Here is a 20,579-nt window from a genome sequence, read left to right as displayed (position 1 = left end):
GAAAACATTTGACCTCTGTCATTGCCAACAAAGGATATATAACAAAGTATTGAGATGAACTTTTGATATTGACCAAATACTTATTTTCCACCATGATTTGCAAATAAATAGTAATGTTTTTGTTCATAAGTCTGGAGTGTGCAGTCTCTGTATGGATGTTATATATTACTTATTTGTACCTGCACCCCGGCTATACTGGAAGAAATTCGAGTGCTTGGTTCCAGAGTTGGGATATATATATATCATATATAAAAATACAAACACACCGTTGATTCCTTCATAGTCCAGCACCTGTCATATACAATATCACTTTAAATGACGTTTAAAATGTTTATTTAAATAATAAACCTTTAATAAACCTTTATTTTTCAATAAACATGTTTCAATAAATTATTTTTTTTTGTTTTCAAAAAATTATTGATGTATAATTTGATAAATTACAACAAAGTAGGACATACAAAATTTGCCAGCACTAGGTGGAAGCTGGTTCAATAACCTCATTACATGTATATATAAGCTACATCATAAGTCCATGTAAACGCTCTACACTTTTCTTTTCTTTTTTTTTTTGCTTAACACTATTGTCAAAAACAAAAGAAAACTTTGTTTCCAAAAATATTATTAACATCAACAGTAAACAAATATTATTCATTACCCTAGAGCTCAGTGGGTACAATCTTATAGTCATTCGGGGAAGGGGAAAGAGGGAGAAAAAAAAAAACATGGTAAAGGAGTAAGGAGAAAAGGATATACATTGTTTATTCCACAGAATTCCAATTCCGATCCAGTTACATCAAAAACTCTTATCCAACTATAGGCCATCATCGCACCTCAGGGCCCCTTGCCATTTAGCCAACCGTGCCTGATTCCCAATGGTGGCGGGAACAGCCAATAGAATGCGAGCTCAATCTGATTGGCTGATTGGATCAGCCAATCGGATTGAACTTGAATCTGAGTGGCTGATTCCAGTTAATAACTATTTAATAGCTATTGTACCTAGTTAAAATAAATTGAAAGTTGCCTGTAAAATAAAAATAAATCCTAAGATAGCTACAATAAAATTATTATTTATATTGTAGCTATATTAGGGTTTATTTTACAGGTAAGTATTTAGCTTTAAATAGGAATAATTTATTTAATAAGAGTTAATTTATTTTGTTAGATTTAAATTATATTTAACTTAGGGGGGTGTTAGTGTTAAGGTTAGACTTAGCTTTAGGGGTTAATAAATTTATTAGAGTAGCGGTGAGGTCCGGTCGGCATATTAGGGGTTAATACTTGAAGTTAGGTGTCGACGATGTTAGGGAGGGCAGATTAGGTGTTAATACTATTTATTATAGGGTTATTGAGGCGGGAGTGAGGCGGATTAGGGGTTAATAAGTGTAGGTAGGTGGAGGCGACGTTGGGGGTTAATAAATATAATATAGGGGTCGGCGGTGTTAGGGGCAGCAGATTAGGGGTTCATAGGGATAACGTAGGTTGCGGCGGTGTACGGAGCGACAGATTAGGGGTTAATAGTATAATGCAGGTGTCAGCGATGTCGGGGGCAGCAGATTAGAGGTTAATAAATGTAAGATTAGGGGTGTTTAGACTCGGGGTACATGTTAGGGTGTTAGGTGCAGACTTAGGAACTGTTTCCCCATAGGAAACAATGGGGCTGCGTTAGGAGCTGAAAGCTGCTTTTTTGCAGGTGTTAGGTTTTTTTTCAGCTCAAACGGCCCCATTGTTTTCTATGGGGGAATCGTGCACGAGCACGTTTTTTAAGCTGGCCGCGTCCGTAAGCACCGCTGGTATTGAGAGTTGCAGTGGTGGTAAATTATGCTATACGCTCCCTTTCTGGAGCCTAACGCAGCCCTTCTGTGAACTCTAAATACCAGTGGTATTTAAAAGGTGCGGGGAAAAAAAAGCCAGCGTTAGATACGCGGGTCGTTACCGACAAAACTCTAAATCTAGCCGTTTGTGTTTTGGTATGCATATTTCAAGCGTTAACTTCATATTTTCCAGTCATTTAAAAAACAAAAAAGAGTTCTACCAAGTGGGCCGGCATAACATTGCAAAAAAAGCATTACAATATGCACTAATTTAACCCTTTAACAGGTGAATTAAAAACACAAAAGGTACACATATACTTTTTTAATAGGAAAGATTATGGCATTAGTGTCACACATCCAAATTGCTACTAAATGTACTAAACAATTATACCTGCTGAGCTCCAGAGAGCTGGCTGAAGGTGGCTATAGAAGCTCCCTCAGACACACAAGCGTCCTCAGCGTCTTTGTAGGTAAACTGATATTTTCCTTTAGGTGACTGTAAATGGAACACACCTGCAGTTTTTTCTGCAAAACAAATGTTTAGAACAGTATTATGATGTATCACGTTTTACACAAGGAAGAAGTATTTTAGGCTAATTGAAACATTTGAAGAAATCACATAGGACACCATCTACTATTGGTCGCAACTGCAAGTCATGTCTGCCAGACCTCACATAAGCATTGCACCAGCAATGCTGGTGCAATGACGCCCTCCTGCTCGCTGGCGGCTAATTAGCCATTAGCAGGGTCTGTCAATCCTCCTGATCGACTCGTGATGATTTGAATCTGCAACCTTTTAGATTGCAGACAGGTCTTAAGACCGCTGCTACTTAACTTTAGTTTCAGGAAACGACAGACCTCCGAAGCAGCAATCGCTGCTTGGTACATGGATCCCATTTTGTGTAAAATATTTCTTGGTGGAGGTTTAGGATCGACAATTTATTTAATCTGTGATGTTACATTTGTACCCAATCTTCCTATCCCCTTAGCTAATACTTAGTAAACGATTGATTATTTAGTAGTGTCTTGATTCAATCTTATTGTTTAAACTCCAAACGCTTATATAATTAATAAAAAATATTTATGTATTTGTATTGTTTGTATTTGTTTGTTACTGTATTTGTTGTAAATATGTGTATAAAATACTAACCGGACAATCGTTTTTCTGATCTCCCTCCGCCCACTGTAATATCTTTGCCTGCTTACGACATTTCTTGCGCGCTCCAGAGAATTAGTAAACTAATGTGCATGCTCATTTAGTAAATGTCACTCAGTCTATGCTGCAGATCCTACAACTACATTGTGAACGTGCACAAAGGGGCCCATTTATCAAGCTCCGTAAGGAGCTTGAGGGCCCGTGTTTCTGGCGAGTCTTCAGACCGCTGCTCCATAACCCTGTCCGCCTGCTCAACCCAATCAAGTACGATCGGGTTGATTGACACCCCCTGCTGGCGGACCATTGGCCGTGAGCCTGCAGGGGGCGGCGTTGCACCAGAAGCTCTTGTGAGCTGCTGGTGCAATGCAGAATACGGAGAGCGTATTGCTCTCCGCATTCAGCGAGGTCTTGCAGACCTGATCCGCACTGTCGGATCAGGTCTGCAAGACCTTTAGTAAATACGCCTCATAGACTGAAGAGGAGATCCAATGTAAAGACAGAATTGCTAACCAATAAATTCATAATAAATAGACCATGCAAAACCACTTAGTTTAACTAGTACTAGTTGATATTAATTTTTGTGTCCTCCTTTGACCTTTGAAGAGTATGGTTCCATCAGTGGACCTGGTTGTCATTGATGACATGACAAAGTTTTTAAAACAAAATGAGTAGCCAAAATATATTGCCTTATAAGACTGTCATGTATCGTTCCACCAGGAAGTGGTGTCTACTTTTATTGTTATCTGTTATGATACCTCTTGAAATTTTGTAACAAAGTGTTATTGCTACCTCAATAAAAAAAAAAAAACACAGATTGAATTTCACATTAGTAGCTTTTTTTTCTGACAAATTTCAAAGTTAGTTTTATTTTCCTTTCCACTGCATCATGTGATAGCCATCAGCCAATCACAATATGCATATATGTATATACTGTGACTCTTGCACATGCTTAATAAGTGTGCACATAAAAAGATTGTTAATATTTAGATAACGGTTGTGAACTGGATAATGTTCAAAACTGTGTGGTCTATCTAAAATGTTAATCTTGATTTTGCAATCATTTAAAGTGACTTTGAAGTGGGCAGCGGAGCACAGGGTATTTAAAGTTCATATCTTTATTAAAATGTAATTTATAGCACAACTTTGTTACAACCGATTAATTAAACCCCATCTAAAATATCACTAACATTCCATATCTGATTTTATAAAGGGAAGAGTTTACCATCACTTTCGCTAACTTTTAAGTTTTTTTTTTAAATTTAGTAGCATATATCTGGGGTTTTAAATAATCCTTACACTGATTTTCTGAAAAGCTGGGGTATTTTGCTTTAAAACTATTTTGTATGTCTGCACACACCTTGAAAATGAAGATCAGTGCATTCAGCAAGAGAGTGGCATCCTCCGTTTTCTTCAAGGCAACGATCTACTGGTGGAATCACTTTTTCTAGACATTGTATTCCATTACCGACAAAACCATCATGGCATTCACATCTACGCAAGTTCTGTAATGATAGGATATGAAGACGGGTTTGTCAACCTCAGTGTTTCTAGTTGTAAACCTGCACTAGTTTATCAAAGAGTGTTGAAAATAAATGAAGTTGTACAGAGAGTGAAAATACACTTATAAGAATGGATCAAATTGAAAAAAACACAATTTATGCTTACCTGATAAATTTATTTCTCTTGTGGTGTATCCAGTCCACGGATCATCCATTACTTGTGGGATATTCTCATTCCCAACAGGAAGTTGCAAGAGGACACCCACAGCAGAGCTGTAATATAGCTCCTCCCCTAACTGTCATAGCCAGTCATTCGACCGAAAACAAGCCGAGAAAGGAGGAACCATAGGGTGCAGTGGTTACTGTAGTTTAAATTTAAAAATTACCTGCCTTTAAATGACAGGGCGGGCCGTGGACTGGATACACCACAAGAGAAATACATTTATCAGGTAAGCATAAATTGTGTTTTCTCTTGTAAGGTGTATCCAGTCCACGGATCATCCATTACTTGTGGGATACCAATGCCAAAGCTAAAGTACACGGATGAAGGGAGGGACAAGGCAGGTACTTAAATGGAAGGAACCACTGCCTGTAAAACCTTTCTCCCAAATATAGCCTCCGAAGAAGCAAAAGTATCAAATTTGTAAAATTTTGAAAAAGTATGAAGCGAAGACCAAGTCGCCGCCTTGCAAATCTGTTCAACAGAAGCCTCATTTTTAAAGGCCCAAGTGGAAGCTACAGCTCTAGTGGAATGAGCTGTAATCCTTTCAGGAGGCTGCTGTCCAGCAGTCTCATAGGCTAAGCGGATTATGCTTCTTAGCCAAAAAGAAAGAGAGGTTGCCGAAGCCTTTTGACCTCTCCTCTGTCCAGAGTAGACAACAAACAAAGCAGATGTTTGACGAAAATCTTTAGTAGCTTGTAAGTAAAACTTTAAAGCATGGACCACGTCCAGATTGTGTAATAGACGTTCTTTCTTCGAAGAAGGATTAGGACACAAGGATGGAACAACAATCTCTTGATTGATATTCTTGTTAGATACCACCTTAGGTAAGAACCCAGGTTTGGTACGCAGGACTACCTTATCCGTATGAAAAATCAGATAAGGAGAATCACATTATAAGGCAGATAGCTCAGAGACTCTACGAGCCGAGGAAGTAGCTACCAAAAAAAGAACTTTCCAAGATAAAAGTTTGATATCTATGGAATGAAGAGGTTCAAACTGAACTCCTTGAAGAACCTTAAGAACCAAATTTAAGCTCCATGGTGGAGCAACAGGTTTAAACACAGGCTTGATTCTAACTAAAGCCTGACAAAATGCCTGAACATCTGGAACATCTGCCAGACGCTTGTGCAAAAGAATAGACAGAGCAGAAATCTGTCCCTTTAAGGAACTAGCTGACAATCCTTTTTCCAAACCTTCTTGGAGAAAAGATAATATCCTGGGAATCCTGACCTTACTCCATGAGTAACCCTTGGATTCACACCAATAAAAATATTTACGCCATATCCTATGTTAAATTTTCCTGGTGACAGGCTTTCCTGTATCAATAACTGACTCGGAGAAGCCACGCTTTGATAAAATCAAGCGTTCAATCTCCAGGCAGTCAGCCTCAGAGAAATTAGATTTGGATGGTTGAAAGGACCCTGAAGTAGAAGGTCCTGTCTCAGAGGCAGAGACCATGGTGGAAAGGATGACATGTCCACTAGATCTGCATACCAGGTCCTGCGTGGCCACGCAGGTGCTATCAGAATCACCGATGGTCTCTCCTGCTTGATCTTGGCAATCAGTCGAGGGAGCAGAGGAAACGGTGGAAACACATAAGCCAGGTTGAAAGACCAGGGCGCTGCTAGAGCATCTATCAGTGTCGCCTTGGGATCCCTGGACCTGGATCCGTAACACCGAAGCTTGGCGTTCTGGCGAGACGCCATGAGATCCAGTTCTGGTTTGCCCCAACGATGAATCAGTTGTGCAAAAACCTCCAGATGGAGTTCCCACTCTCCCGGATGAAAAGCCTGACGACTTAGAAAATCCGCCTCCCAGTTCTCTACACCTGGGATATGGATAGCTGATAGGTGGCAAGAGTGAATCTCTGCCCAGCGAATTATTTTTGAAACTTCTAACATCGCTAGGGAACTTCTTGTTCCCCCTTGATGGTTGATGTAAGCTACAGTCGTGATGTTGTCCGACTGAAATCTGATGTACCTCAGAGTTGCTAACTGAGGCCAAGCCTGAAAAGCATTGAATATCGCTCTTAGTTCCAGAATATTTATTGGAAGGAGAGACTCCTCCTGAGTCCACGACCCCTGAGCCTTCAGGGAATTCCGGACTGCACCCCAACCTAGAAGGCTGGCATCTGTTGTTACAATTGTCCAATCTGGCCTGCGAAAGGTCATACCTTTGGACAGATGGACCCGAGATAGCCACCAGAGAAGAGAATCCCTGGTCTCTTGGTCCAGATTCAGTTGAGGGGACAAATCTGTGTAATCCCCGCTCCACATGCATAGTTGCAGCGGTCTGAGATGTAAGCGTGCAAACGGCACTATGTCCATTGCCGCTACCATTAAGCCGATTACTTCCATACACTGAGCCACCGAAGGGCGCGGAATGGAATGAAGAACCCCGCAGGAATTTAGAAGCTTTGATAACCTGGACTCCGTCAGGTAAATTTTAATTTCTACAGAATCTATCAGAGTCCCTAGAAAGGAAACTCTTGTGAGTGGGGATAGAGAACTCTTTTCCTTGTTCACTTTCCACCCATGCGACCTCAGAAATGCCAGTACTACGTCCGTATGAGACTTGGCAATTTGGAAGTTTGACGCCTGTATCAGGATGTCCTCTAAATAAGGGGCTACTGCTATGCCCCGCGGCCTTAGGACTGCTAGAAGCGACCCTAGAACCTTTGTAAAGATTCTTGGGGATGTAGCTAATCCAAAGGGAAGAGCTACGAACTGGTAATGCCTGTCTAGAAAGGCAAACCTGAGAAACCGATGATGATCTTTGTGTATCGGAATGTGAAGATAAGCATCCTTAAGATCCACTGTAATCATATATTGACCCTCCTGGATCATTGGTAGGATGGTATGAATAGTTTCCATCTTGAATGATGGAACTTTGAGGAATTTGTTTAAGATCTTTAGATCCAAAATTGGTCTGAAGGTTCCCTCTTTTTTGGGAACCACAAACAGATTTGAGTAAAAACCCTGTCCCTGTTCCTCCTTTGGAACTGGATGGATCACTCCCATAACTAGGAGGTCTCGTACACAGTGTAAGAATGCCTCTCTCTTTATCTGGTTTGCAGATAATTGTGAAAGGTGAAATCTCCCTTTTGGGGGGGAAGCTTTGAAATCCAGGAGATATCCCTGGGATATAATTTCCAACGCCCAGGGATCCTGAACATCTCTTGCCCACGCCTGGGCGAAGAGTGAAAGTCTGCCCCCTACTAGATCCGTTACCGGATAGGGGGCCGTTCCTTCATGCTGTCTTAGAGGCAGCAGCAGGCTTTTTGGCCTGCTTACCTTTTTTCCAGGTCTGGATTGGTCTCCAGACCGTCTTGGATTGAGCAAAAGTTCCCTCTTGTTTAGCATTAGAGGAAGTTGATGCCGCACCTGCCTTGAAGTTTCGAAAGGCACGAAAATTAGACTGTTTGGCCCTAGATTTGGACCTGTCCTGAGGAAGGGCATGACCTTTTCCTCCAGTGATATCAGCAATAATCTCCTTCAAACCAGGCCCGAATAGGGTCTGCCCCTTGAAGGGAATGTTAAGTAGCTTAGATTTTGAAGTCACGTCAGCTGACCATGATCTAAGCCATAGCGCTCTGCGTGCCTGTATAGCAAAACCAGAATTCTTAGCCGTTAGTTTAGTCAAATGAACAATGGCATCAGAATAAAAGAATTGGCTAGCTTAAGTGCTCTAAGTTTGCCAAGTATGTCATCCAATGGAGTCCCTACCTGTAAAGCCTCTTCCAGAGACTCAAACCAGTACGCCGCAGCAGCAGTGACAGGGGCAATGCATGCAAGGGGCTGTAGGATAAAACCTTGTTGAATAAATATTTTCTTAAGGTAACCTCTAATTTTTTATCCATTGGATCTAAAAAAAAAAAAGCACAACTGTCCTCGACAGGGATAGTAGTACGCTTTACTAGAGTAGAAACTGCTCCCTCCCCCTTAGGGACTGTCTGCCATAAGTCCCGTGTGGTGGCGTCTATTGGAAACATTTTTCTAAAAACAGGAGGGGAAGAGAACGGCACACCTGGTCTATCCCATTCCTTATTAATAATTTCTGTAAACCTTTTAGGTATTTGGAAAAACATCAGTACACACCGGCACTGCAAAGTATTTATCCAGTCTACACAATTTCTCTGGCACTGCAATGGTATCACAGTCATTCAGAGCAGCTAAAACCTCCCTAAGCAACACGCGGAGGTGTTCAAGCTTAAATTTAAATGTAGAAATATTAGAATCAGGTATCTTTCCTGAGTCATTAACATCACCCACTGACTGAAGCTCTCTTTCCTCAGCTTCTGCATATTGTGAGGCAGTATCAGACATGGTTCTTAAAGCGTCAGTATGCTCTGCATTTTGTCTCACCCCAGAGCTATCTCGCTTACCTCTAAGTTCAGGTAGTCTGGCTAATACCGCTGACAGTGTATTATCCATGACTGCCGCCATGTCTTGTAAAGTAAACGCTATGGGCGCCCTAGATGTACTTGGCGCCATTTGAGCGTGAGTCCCTTACGAGGGAGTCAAAGGGTCTGACACGTGGGGAAAGTTAGTCGGCATAACTTCCCCCTCGTCAGATTCCTCTGGTGATACATTTTTTAAAGACAGAAAATGATCTTTATTGCATAAATTGAAATCAGTACATTTGGTACACATTCTAAGAGGGGATTCCACCATGGCTGTTAAACATAATAAACAAGGAGTTTCTTCTATGTCAGACATGTTTATACAGACTAGCAATGAGACTAGCAACCTTGGAAAACACTTTAAATCAAGTTAACAAGCAAATATAAAAAACGGTACTGTGCCTTTAAGAGAAACAAATTTTGTCAGAATTTGAAAAACAGTGAAAAAATGCAGTAAATCAAACAAAATTTTTACAGTGTGTATAATAGGCTAACAGAGCATTGCACCCACTTGCAAATGGATGATTAACCCCTTAGTTCAAAAAACGGATAAAAAAAACGAAATAGACGTTTTTTAACAGTCACAACCAACTGCCACAGCAAGCTGTGGCCCTACCTTCCCCAATAAACGACTTTGGAAAGCCTTTGGGCCCTTTAGAGATGTCCTATAGCATTCAGAGGGCCTTTGAGGGAAGCTGGATGTCACAGTTTGTAATTTTAACTGCATCAACTGTAACTTTTATACTACAACAGTGGAAAGCCTCAGGAAACTGTTTCTAGTCAAAATTTAAGCCAGCCATGTGGAAAAAACTAGGCCCCAATAAAGTTTTATCACCAAAGCATATATAAAAACGATTAAACATGCCAGCAAACATTTTATATTGCAATATCATAAGGGTATTACCCCTGGGAGTAAGCATGATACCAGTCGTTATTAAATCACTGTATTCAGGCTTAACTTACATTAATCCGGTATCAGCAGCATTTTCTAGTGTTTTCCATCTCTAGAAAAAATTATAACTGCACATACCTGATAGCAGAATAAACTGCACGCCATTCTCTCGCTGAAGTTACCTCAGCTGTGTAATCCCCTCAGACATATGTGAGAACAGCAATGGATCTTAGTTACAACCTGCTAAGATCATAGAAACCTCACAACTCCGGTACTATTTAAAAATAACAAACTTGATTGAAGAAAATAAACTAGCTATATTTAACCACTCTCTCCTACAACGTCCTTGCTTGATGAGAGTTGCAAGAGAATGACTGGCTATGACAGTTAGGGGAGGAGCTATATTACAGCTCTGCTGTGGGTGTCCTCTTGCAACTTCCTGTTGGGAATGAGAATATCCCACAAGTAATGGATGATCCGTGGACTGGATACACCTTACAAGAGAAATAGCAAGTTTGTAAGAATGGTTACCCAGATTATAATATGTTGAAATGCTCCAAGATGTTCTGATATGTCTATACTTTGAGAGGACAAGACTTTTGCTGTATTTGCAATCGTGAAATTTTAGAGTATGTATTCTGGACTAGCCTAAATAAGGCTAGTGATAAAATGCTGAGGGGTTGTTCTATGACATGCTGTCTTCCTACATGTATGTTTTCTAAATATTTTATTTATAAACTTTATTAATTATCAACAACCCTGATTGGCTATTGGGGTGCATGAGCCCTCAATGCACCACTGGCCTGTATGTGATAAATATTTGAGGGAAATGTAAGGTAAAACTTTTGAGGCTGGGGTTTGAATGAGGGCAGCAGATTCTTTAGTGCCTAGGACACCATAAAAACTAATTACAAAAGAATCAGCTGCAATATATTCTCAAGGTATTTGTTGTTTTATTTTTTTCTGGTTATAAGAAAACTTAAAATACTTTTATAGTTTCAATAAACATTTCTACATTATTTTCACCCAATATAAAGCCAATTTAGGGGAATTAAAAAAATCACCATAATAAAGTTCCACCTTTGGGGCATATTTATTATGGTACAAGCGGACATGATGCGATATAGCGAATCATGTCCGCTGCACATCGATAAATGCAGACAGCATATGCTGTCGGCATTTATCATTGCACCACCAGTTCTTGTGAACTACTGGTGCAATACCGCCCCCTGCAGATTCGTGGCCAATCGGCCACTAGCAGGGGGTGTCAATCAACCCGATCATATTCGATCGGATTGGTTTATGTCGATTTCTGTCCGCCAATCGGCCGTTAACAGGGGGTGTCAATCAACCCGATTGTATTTGACCGGGTTAATTTCTGTCGAATTCTGTCCGCCGCCTCAGAGCGGAAACTTCTGTTTCCGGTGAGTCTGAAGGCTCGCCGGAAACACGGGACATCAAGATCCATACGGAGCTTTATAAATATGCCCCTTTAGGTTAACAGGAGAATGTCTGATATCCAATTAACCCAACATAGACTCTTATAGACTCCTACAGCTGCTAGGCCCTTCCCAGGAATGTGAGAGGCCTCACCATTAACCCCTTGAGTGCTAAAGACAAATCTGAGCCGTTGCAGAGTTTCCCACTCTGGTGCTAACGATGGCTCAGAACCGTCGCTAGCACTCTCCCACCTTGAGGGAGATCTGGGGGCTCCCAACCGCTCCTACCCTGGCGATCAGGCCTGCATAGTGACAGGCATCGCCGGGGCTTTACGTTTTGCATGGTGACATCACGCACAATGACGTGATGACGTCACCGTGCAACTTTGTTAAAAATTTACAATACAAGGTATAGGGAAAGGAAAAAAAAAAAACTTAAATCACCTTAGCACCCAGGTGGGAAAGTGCTTAGCACTCAAAGGGTTAAAAGGATATTAAACCCAAAAAAAATCTTTTGTAATTCAGACAGAGCATAACATTTTAAAAAAAAGTGTTTCATTTACTTCTATTATCAAATTTGCTTTGTTCTCATGATATTTTGTGTTGAAGCGATACCTATGTAGGCATCTGGAGCACTACATGACAGGTAATAGTGCTGCCATCTAATGCGCTTGCAAATGGATAACATTCTTGCAAAACTGATGCCATATAGTGCTCCAGAAATGGTCTGGTTCCTAGGCATATGTCCCTGCTTTTTAACAAAAGATACCAACAAAGAAAAATTAATAATAGAAGTAAATAAGATATATTTTTATAACATTATGCTCTATCTGAATCATAAAAGAAAATATAAAAAAAGAAATGGATCTTATAGTATTGCTTAATTTGAGATTAGTTAGATAATGTAAATTGCAGGCACTAGGCACTATTAGTATCACGGGAAAGATATCAGGATACTTAAAGGGACAGTCAACACCAGAATTTTTGTTGTTTAAAAAGATAGATAATCCCTTTATTACCCATTCCCCAGTTTTGCATAACAAACACAGGCTGAATTGGCAATTCTTACGTCTCACTTTATATCATTTCGGCTTTAGCAAATTATTTGTAGAACGAATCTTTTCCTTATATAACGCTCCTTATGCGACTGTTAAATTTAATAACTCTTTATCGATACCATTTAAAATAAACAACGGAACACGGCAGGGATGCCCTTTATCACCAATATTATTTGTTTTAGCAATAGAAATTATGGCATCTAAAGTAAGGCAGAATGAAGAAATACATGGCATTAATATAGGTAACATTAGCTGTAAAATTTCATTATATGCAGATGATGTTATATTTACACTTTCTGACCCGGTTCAATCTATCCCTGTAGTTTTAAATACACTTAAGGAGTATGGTAAATCAGTCGAAATCTGAATTGCTTAGTTATTGCTTAGTTATGGATTAGATAGAAACAGTTTACAATTAATTAGACAAAATATTAACTTAAAAGAAATCTCAAATACGATAAAATATCTGGGGATTATTATAGCAGTTAGTCATAAAGAACTAGTTATATTAAATTATGATAAACTGTTTAAAGAAACCCAAATAGAAATAAACAGATGGAAAAATAGAAATTTATCATGGCTTGGAAGAATTCAAGCGGTGAAAATGACCATTCTACCAAGACTGCTATATTTATTCCAGACATTACCAATCCCTTTACAAAACTCTTATGTTGATAAATTCCAATCTTTACTAAACAAATATATATGGCACGGCACGACTGCGAGAGTATCAAGATTAACTATGTATCTTCCTAAAGAAAAGGGAGGGTTAGGGGTACCATGCTTAATAAAATATAGGAGAGCATCCATATTACAAAGGATTATTGACTGGTGTAAGAATATAGAACAGAAAGAATGGGTACAATTAGAACATAATTTAATACAAAGTAAACAATTAGGAGGTAAGTGTTGGCAACCTATAAAAGCTTGGCCGAAAATAATGCAAGAATACCCTATCTTAAAAGAATTATTACGAACATGGAATATTATTCTTAAAATGGAAAAATCAATAACAACCATTCCATCCCCACTTACACCTATTATGTTAAATGACTCTTTACCATTCTGTGAATTTATAGGAGATACCAATATAAGAACTCTGGAGGATCTAATCCCAATTTATACATTAATGAATGGTAATATATTAAAATCACAATCAGAATTAATCAATAACGGGGTACTGATTTTAAGTCCATGGTTGAGGTATCTTCAGCTTAAATCATTTTTAAATACCCACCCAAAGAGAATAGAACCAGTCAGACAAAGGACCTCTTTTGAAATAATTTGTTCAGGAAATCAATTAGTAAAAGGGACAATATCAATGGTATATAAATTATTAACTACAGCAACAATTTCAGAATTACCAACATATACCAAAGCTTGGTCACGAGAACTAGCAGTATCACCTACAACAAAAGAATGGGGTATAATCTTTCAACGCCATGCAAAAACCTCAATATCAGCTAGTATACAGGAGACAAATTATAAATTATTGATGAGGTGGTATTTAACACCGAATAGGATTAAAACAATATTCCCTAACTTTTCAGGACAATGTTGGAGAGAGTGTGGAGGGAAAGGTACATTGATACATATTTGGTGGTCTTGCCCAATAATATTCGACTATTGGTCTTTAATAATTAGAGAAATAAATAAATTACTATCAATACAGCTTCCATTAGAACCAACAATAGTTCTATTGTACAAGCCTGTTTTAAAATTATCAATAGAATATGATAAAGCATTATATATACTTTTAAATAGCGCAAAGCAGATAATACCGAGATTATGGAAACAGAAAAGAGCGCCAACAATAACAGAATGGCAGTTACAAATACAATATTCTATATCTATGGAGAAATTTTATTATCAATCAGTAGATCAGCTGGATCTGTATTATAATATAAAAAATCTTTTACAAAGGAAAACATGAGGCATATATTTAAGTATTATAGTAAAGTAGTTATAAAATTATCTGTTGCTGAAGATGTTATAAATAACAATTTAATGTTATATCCATGAGAATAATTTTTTCTTGTTATATATTTTTTTTTTTGTTTTTTTTTTTATTTATTATTATTTATTTTTTTTGTTAGGCTTTATACACATTTGGAATCTTTAGCTTGTATTTTTGTTAAGGAAAATAATTTTGTGGACAGTAAGAGACCCCAGGGAACCTGAAGGGGTCTTTCGATGGACTATCATGGACTTTAATTTAATATAGATATGAGGAAAAAAATATATAATGACCAAATGTGTTAAATATGATTTATTAATTACGAGGTAAATTTATAACTGTTTTTTTTTCTTGTTTAATAAGTGTAAATGTGGAATAAAGCCTAAATAAAAGTTAAAAAAAACAAAAAAAACAAAAAAAAAACAAACACAGTTATAATTATACACGTTTTACCTCTGTAATTACCTTGTATCTAAGCCTCTGCAGACTGCCCCCTTATTTCAGTTCTTTAGACAGACTTGCATTTTAGCCAATCAGAGCTCACTCCAGGCCAGGGTAACTTCACGTGCATAAGCTCAATGTTATCGATATGAAACACATGATCTAATGCCCTCTAGTGGTGAAAAACTGTCAAAATGCTTTCAGAATAGATGCGGCCTTCAAGGTCTAAGAAATTAGCATATGAAACTCCTAGGTTTAGATTTCAACTAAGAATACCAAAAGAACAAAGCAAAATTGGTAATAAAAGTAAATTGGAAAGTTGTTTAAAATGACATGCCCTATCTGAATCATGAAAGTGTTTTTGGGACTTGACTGTCCCTTTAAATGCAAAACTGGTATTTTTTATAATTGATGCTGATATGTGATTATCTAATAATTTATGTATTTATACATGTAGGTTTTAAAACAATTGTCTGTATTTTGCCTTTCAGAAACTTCATGTGTAGCTCCGTTGCCTAACTTTGTGGGGGTGTGACCTTACACATTTCGTAGTAACTGTCCTACCCTACGTCATTAGAAGCTGCCTCGTGGACTTTTCAGAAGTTTCCTCACAGCTGGCTGTGGAGGAGAGCGGTCTGTATTGTAGCACTTTGGAATGACGTCACAGGAGACTTTAGTTTCATTTGGATATAGTGTGTGCTTTTGTGTGGACCAATGGATATTTTTAAATAAACTAGATAAACTAGAAGAGCCATAAAAATGGGAGAGGGGGGGGGGGGATTCCCAATGAGGGTTTTGGTTCTGGTAGGACTGAATGTACTCTTTTGTGTATGTGCCTGGTAATTACCTAATATTACTTTTGAGGTCTTAAAAAGTGAGTGTTTTTTTAAGTGGGATACAGTGCTGTATATTTTGAATACTACATTTAGATGGTCCATGCCCTGCTGTTTGTTTTTGCTCCTAATATTTCTAATATTTTTCAGTAAATATGGTACCAGTACCGTAGGTGATATGGAAGGATTCAGCAGAGACCCAAAAAACAAAAGGACTATAATGGAACAAGACTTCTTTGCACACACAGAATATATACTTTTTATGGCTAACAACACTTTTTATGGATATTGTAATTGAACAGATGCTTTATTTAGAAGGTATAAGCACTCTATTGAGATTTTACTGTTTTATAGATATTGTAATAATTACTATACTGGAGCTGTATATTTTTTACATTATTATATCCCTTTAAGAAGGACAGATTTTTAAAGGGATAGTAACGTCCAACTTAAAGGGCCATAATACCCAAATGTTTAAACACTTGAAAGTGATGCCGTATAGCTGTAAAAAGCTGACTAGAAAATATCACCTGAGCATCTCTATGTAAAAAAGAAAGATATTTTACCTCAAAAATTTCTCAGTAGCCACATCCCATTGTAAAGGACTTCTAAGCAACAAATCAGTATGTCTGTCCCGGGACAGCGGAAGGAGCGAGCTTACGTGCACACTAATCTTATTTCCCTATTCAGTGTAAGGAAGTTTACAATGAAATCTCATGAGAGTTAAGTCAAATCTCATGAGATCACAGTAAAAGAGTTCATGACCTCAGCACTGTTGATGCTGATTGGCTGCTGAGTATAACTGTTGATGCTGATTTGCAGCTGAGTATAACTTTTTACACAGAACTTACTCTACTGAGTTGAGGAAATTCTGAGATAAAATATCTTCCTTTTTTACAAAGAGATGCTCAGGTGATATTTTCTTGTCAGCTTTTTACAGTTATACTGCATCAGTTTCAAGTGATTTAGCATATGAGTATTATGTCCCTTTAAACGTAATATAATTCAGATAGGGCATGTAATTTTAAACAACTTTCTAATTTACTTTTATTATCAAATTTGCTTTGTTCTTTTATTATTTTTAGTGAAGGCTAATACAAGGCAGGCTCATATGCTAATTTCTAAGCCCTTGAAGACCGCCTCTAATTTTAATGCATTTGACAGTTTTTCACAGCTAGAGGGCATTAGTTCATTTGTTTCATATAGATAACACTGTGCTCACGCACATGAAGTTATTTAAGAGTCAGCACTAATTGCCTGAAATACAAGTCTGTCAATAGATCTGAGATAAGGAGGCAGTCAGCAGAAGCTTATATACAAGGTAATTACTGAGGTAAAAAGTTTATCAATATAAGAGTGTTGGTTATGCAAACCTGTGGAATGGTAACTAAAGGGATTATCTATCTTTTTAAACAATTACATTGTTGGTGATTACTATCCCTTTAATTCATTATGAGTTGACATTGTCTGCTATAGAATACTCACTGCTCCAATATTGATACATGTTGCATGTTCATTGCATCCACCATTGTTCCCATTGGCACAGAGATCGATAGGGCTGCAAATAATACCATCCCCTTCATAATCTGAAAAACAGTTGCACGACACATCTACTCCAACTTGTGTGCAGTTGGCATGGATACTGCAGCCACCATTTTGATCCTTACACATGTCAATTACTGTTAAAAAGAAAAGAAGATGTACCTATATTACCATCTCACATCATATGCCAGATATTTAGACTATAGCAGAGATGATGATTTTAATTTTGATCACCTCACATATGAGGTCTTTTCAGGTCTTTATTTGGATAAAAATAGTGGGATAGAGATATGAAAATTTATGCTGCCAGAATAACACACCTAGACACGCGATATCCATATTGTACAAACAATTGCTAATAGAAGACGACCACCAACTACCATAATACACTAAAGCATGGGAGACAGAATTGGGCATTCGCATTGAAACTAAAGAATGGCGTAAAGCCTTCCTAGCTACTAAAAAGTCATCTGTATCCACAAGGATAATAGAAACAAATTACAAATTCCTAACAAGATGGTACCTAACTACCAGCAGACTTCATAAGATTTACAAGACAACAAGTAAACTGTGCTGGAGGGGATGTGGCAAAGTGGGGAACCCCACACATATATGGTGGAAATGTGACAGATTAGATACATATTAAGGTGGAGATAATAAAACAAATGACAGACATAGTGGGGAAACAGATACCCAATGACCCACTAATTCTCTTCTACATGGCACTTCCCAAGTTGACTGATAGCGTAGCAAAAGCACTGTTGGTATTGCTTATCAATGGTGCTAAAATATTGATCCCAAAGCACTGGAAATCCGCCACAGTGCCCACGGTGACAGAATGGAGGGCCCAGGTAGAATATTTATTATCAATGGAAAGATATCATCATCTTAAAGTAGGCACAGTGGAAACACATGAACTAATGGTGATGAGATGGAAACAACACATTACCAGTACATAACGGATAGGCAGCTGATCGGCCACAAAAAGACAACCCTAATACACAGAGCTGGAAAGTAGAACAGGGGACATAGGACAGAGATGCAGATGGGCTTCCTCTCCACACACCTCCTTTACACATTAATTGCTAAAACAAAATTTATGCTTACCTGATAAATTTATTTCTCTTGTGGTGTATCCAGTCCACGGATTCATCCATTACTTGTGGGATATTCTCCTTCCCAACAGGAAGCTGCAAGAGGATCACCCACAGCAGAGCTGTCTATATAGCTCCTCCCCTAACTGCCACCTCCAGTCATTCGACCGAAGACAAGCAAGAGAAAGGAGAAACTATAGGGTGCAGTGGTGACTGTACTTTAAAAATAAAAAACACCTGCCTTAAAATGACAGGGCGGGCCGTGTACTGGATACACCACAAGAGAAATAAATTGATCAAGTAAGCATAAATTTTGTTTTCTCTTGTAAGGTGTATCCAGTCCACGGATTCATCCATTACTTGTGGGATATCAATACCAAAGCTATAGGACACGGATGAAGGGAGGGAAAAGGCAGGCGCTTAAACGGAAGGCACCACTGCCTGTAAGACCTTTCTCCCAAAAATAGCCTCCGAAGAAGCAAAAGTATCAAATTTGTAGAATTTAGAAAAAGTATGAAGCGAAGACCAAGTCGCCGCCTTACAAATATGTTCAACAGAAGCCTCATTTTTAAAAGCCACCGCTCTAGTGGAATGAGCTGTAATTCTTTCAGGAGGCTGCTGGCCAGCAGTCTCATAAGCTAAGCAGATTATACTTCTTAACCAAAAAGAAAGAGAAGTTGTTGAAGCCTTTTGGCCTTTCCTCTTTCCAGAGTAGACAACAAACAATGCAGATGTTTGACGAAAATCTTTAGTAGCTTGTAAATAAAACTTTAAAGCACGAACCACGTCAAGATTGTGTAAAAGACGTTCTTTCTTTGAAGAAGGATTAGGACGCAGTGACGAAACAACAATCTCCTGATTGATGTTCTTATTAGATATCACCTTAGGAAGAAACCCAGGTTTGGTACGCAAAACTACCTTATCTGCATGGAAGAACAGATAAGGGGAATCACACTGCAAGGCAGATAACTCTGAAACTCTTCGAGCCGAAGAGATAGCTAGCAGAAACAGAACTTTCCAAGATAAAAGCTTGATATCTATGGAATGCAGAGGTTCAAACGGAACCCCTTGAAGAACTTTAAGAACTAAATTTAAACTCCATGGCGGAGCAACAGGTTTAAACACAGGCTTGATTCTAACTAAAGCCTGACAAAACGCCTGAACGTCTGGAACATCCGCCAGACGCTTGTGCAAAAGAATAGACAGAGCAGAAATCTGTCCCTTTAAGGAACTAGCTGACAATCCCTTCTCCAATCCTTCTTGGAGAAAAGATAATATCCTGGGAATCCTTATTTTACTCCATGAGTAACCCTTGGATTCACACCAATGAAGATATTTACACCATATCTTATGATAAATTTTCCTGGTGACACTCTTTCGAGCCTGAATTAAGGTATCAATGACCGACTCGGAGAAACCACGTTTTGATCAAATCAAGCGTTCAATCTCCAAGCAGTCAGACGCAGAGAAATTAGATTTGGATGGTTGAAAGGACCCTGAAGTAGAAGGTCCTGCCTCAGCGGTAGAGTCCATGGTGGAAGGGATGACATGTCCACCAGATCTGCATACCAAGTCCTGCGTGGCCACGCAGGTGCTATCAAAATCACCGAAGCTCTCTCCTGCTTGATCTTGGCAATCAGACGAGGGAGCAGAGGAAACGGTGGAAACACATAAGCCAGGTTGAAAGACCAAGGCGCTGCTAGAGCATCTATCAGCGCTGCCTTGGTATCCCTGGACCTGGATCCGTAACAAGGAAGCTTGGCGTTCTGGCGAGACGCCATGAGATCCAGTTCTGGTTTGCCCCAAAGTTGAATCAACTGTGCAAACACCTCCGGATGGAGTTCCCACTCCCCCGGATGAAAAGTCTGTCGGCTTAGAAAAACCGCCTCCCAGTTTTCTACTCCTGGGATATGGATAGCTGATAGATGGCAAGAGTGAACCTCTGCCCATAGAATTATTTTTGAAACCTCCAACATTGCTAGGGAACTCCTTGTTCCCCCTTGATGGTTGATGTAGGCTACAGTCGTGATATTGTCCAACTGGAATCTGATGAACCTGACCGCAGCTAGCTGAGGCCAAGCCTGAAGAGCATTGAATATGGCTCTTAGTTGCAGAATGTTTATTGGAAGGAGTGTCTCCTCCTGAGTCCACAAGCCCTGAGCTTTCAGGGAGTTCCAGACTGCAACCCAGCCCAGAAGGCTGGCATCTGTCGTTACTATTGTCCAATCTGGC

General features: G+C 39.0%; 1 protein-coding gene across 1 annotated transcript in view; it reads right to left on the bottom strand.

Moving 5' to 3' along the window:
- Window positions 1–20,579, bottom strand: part of STAB1 (stabilin 1) — a 1,127,460-nt gene that overhangs the window by 63,927 nt on the left and 1,042,954 nt on the right. The window contains exons 59-61 of the mRNA XM_053721023.1: window positions 17,197–17,390; window positions 4,325–4,469; window positions 2,203–2,336 (exon numbers count right to left, since the gene is read on the bottom strand). Coding sequence (XP_053576998.1) covers window positions 2,203–2,336; window positions 4,325–4,469; window positions 17,197–17,390 — 473 coding nt within the window. The remainder of the gene's footprint in view (window positions 1–2,202; window positions 2,337–4,324; window positions 4,470–17,196; window positions 17,391–20,579) is intronic.

Source organism: Bombina bombina, chromosome 7 (genome assembly GCF_027579735.1).
Source record: "Bombina bombina isolate aBomBom1 chromosome 7, aBomBom1.pri, whole genome shotgun sequence".
NCBI classification, from domain to species: Eukaryota; Metazoa; Chordata; class Amphibia; order Anura; family Bombinatoridae; genus Bombina; species Bombina bombina.
This window is presented reverse-complemented; position numbering and strand designations above follow the sequence as displayed.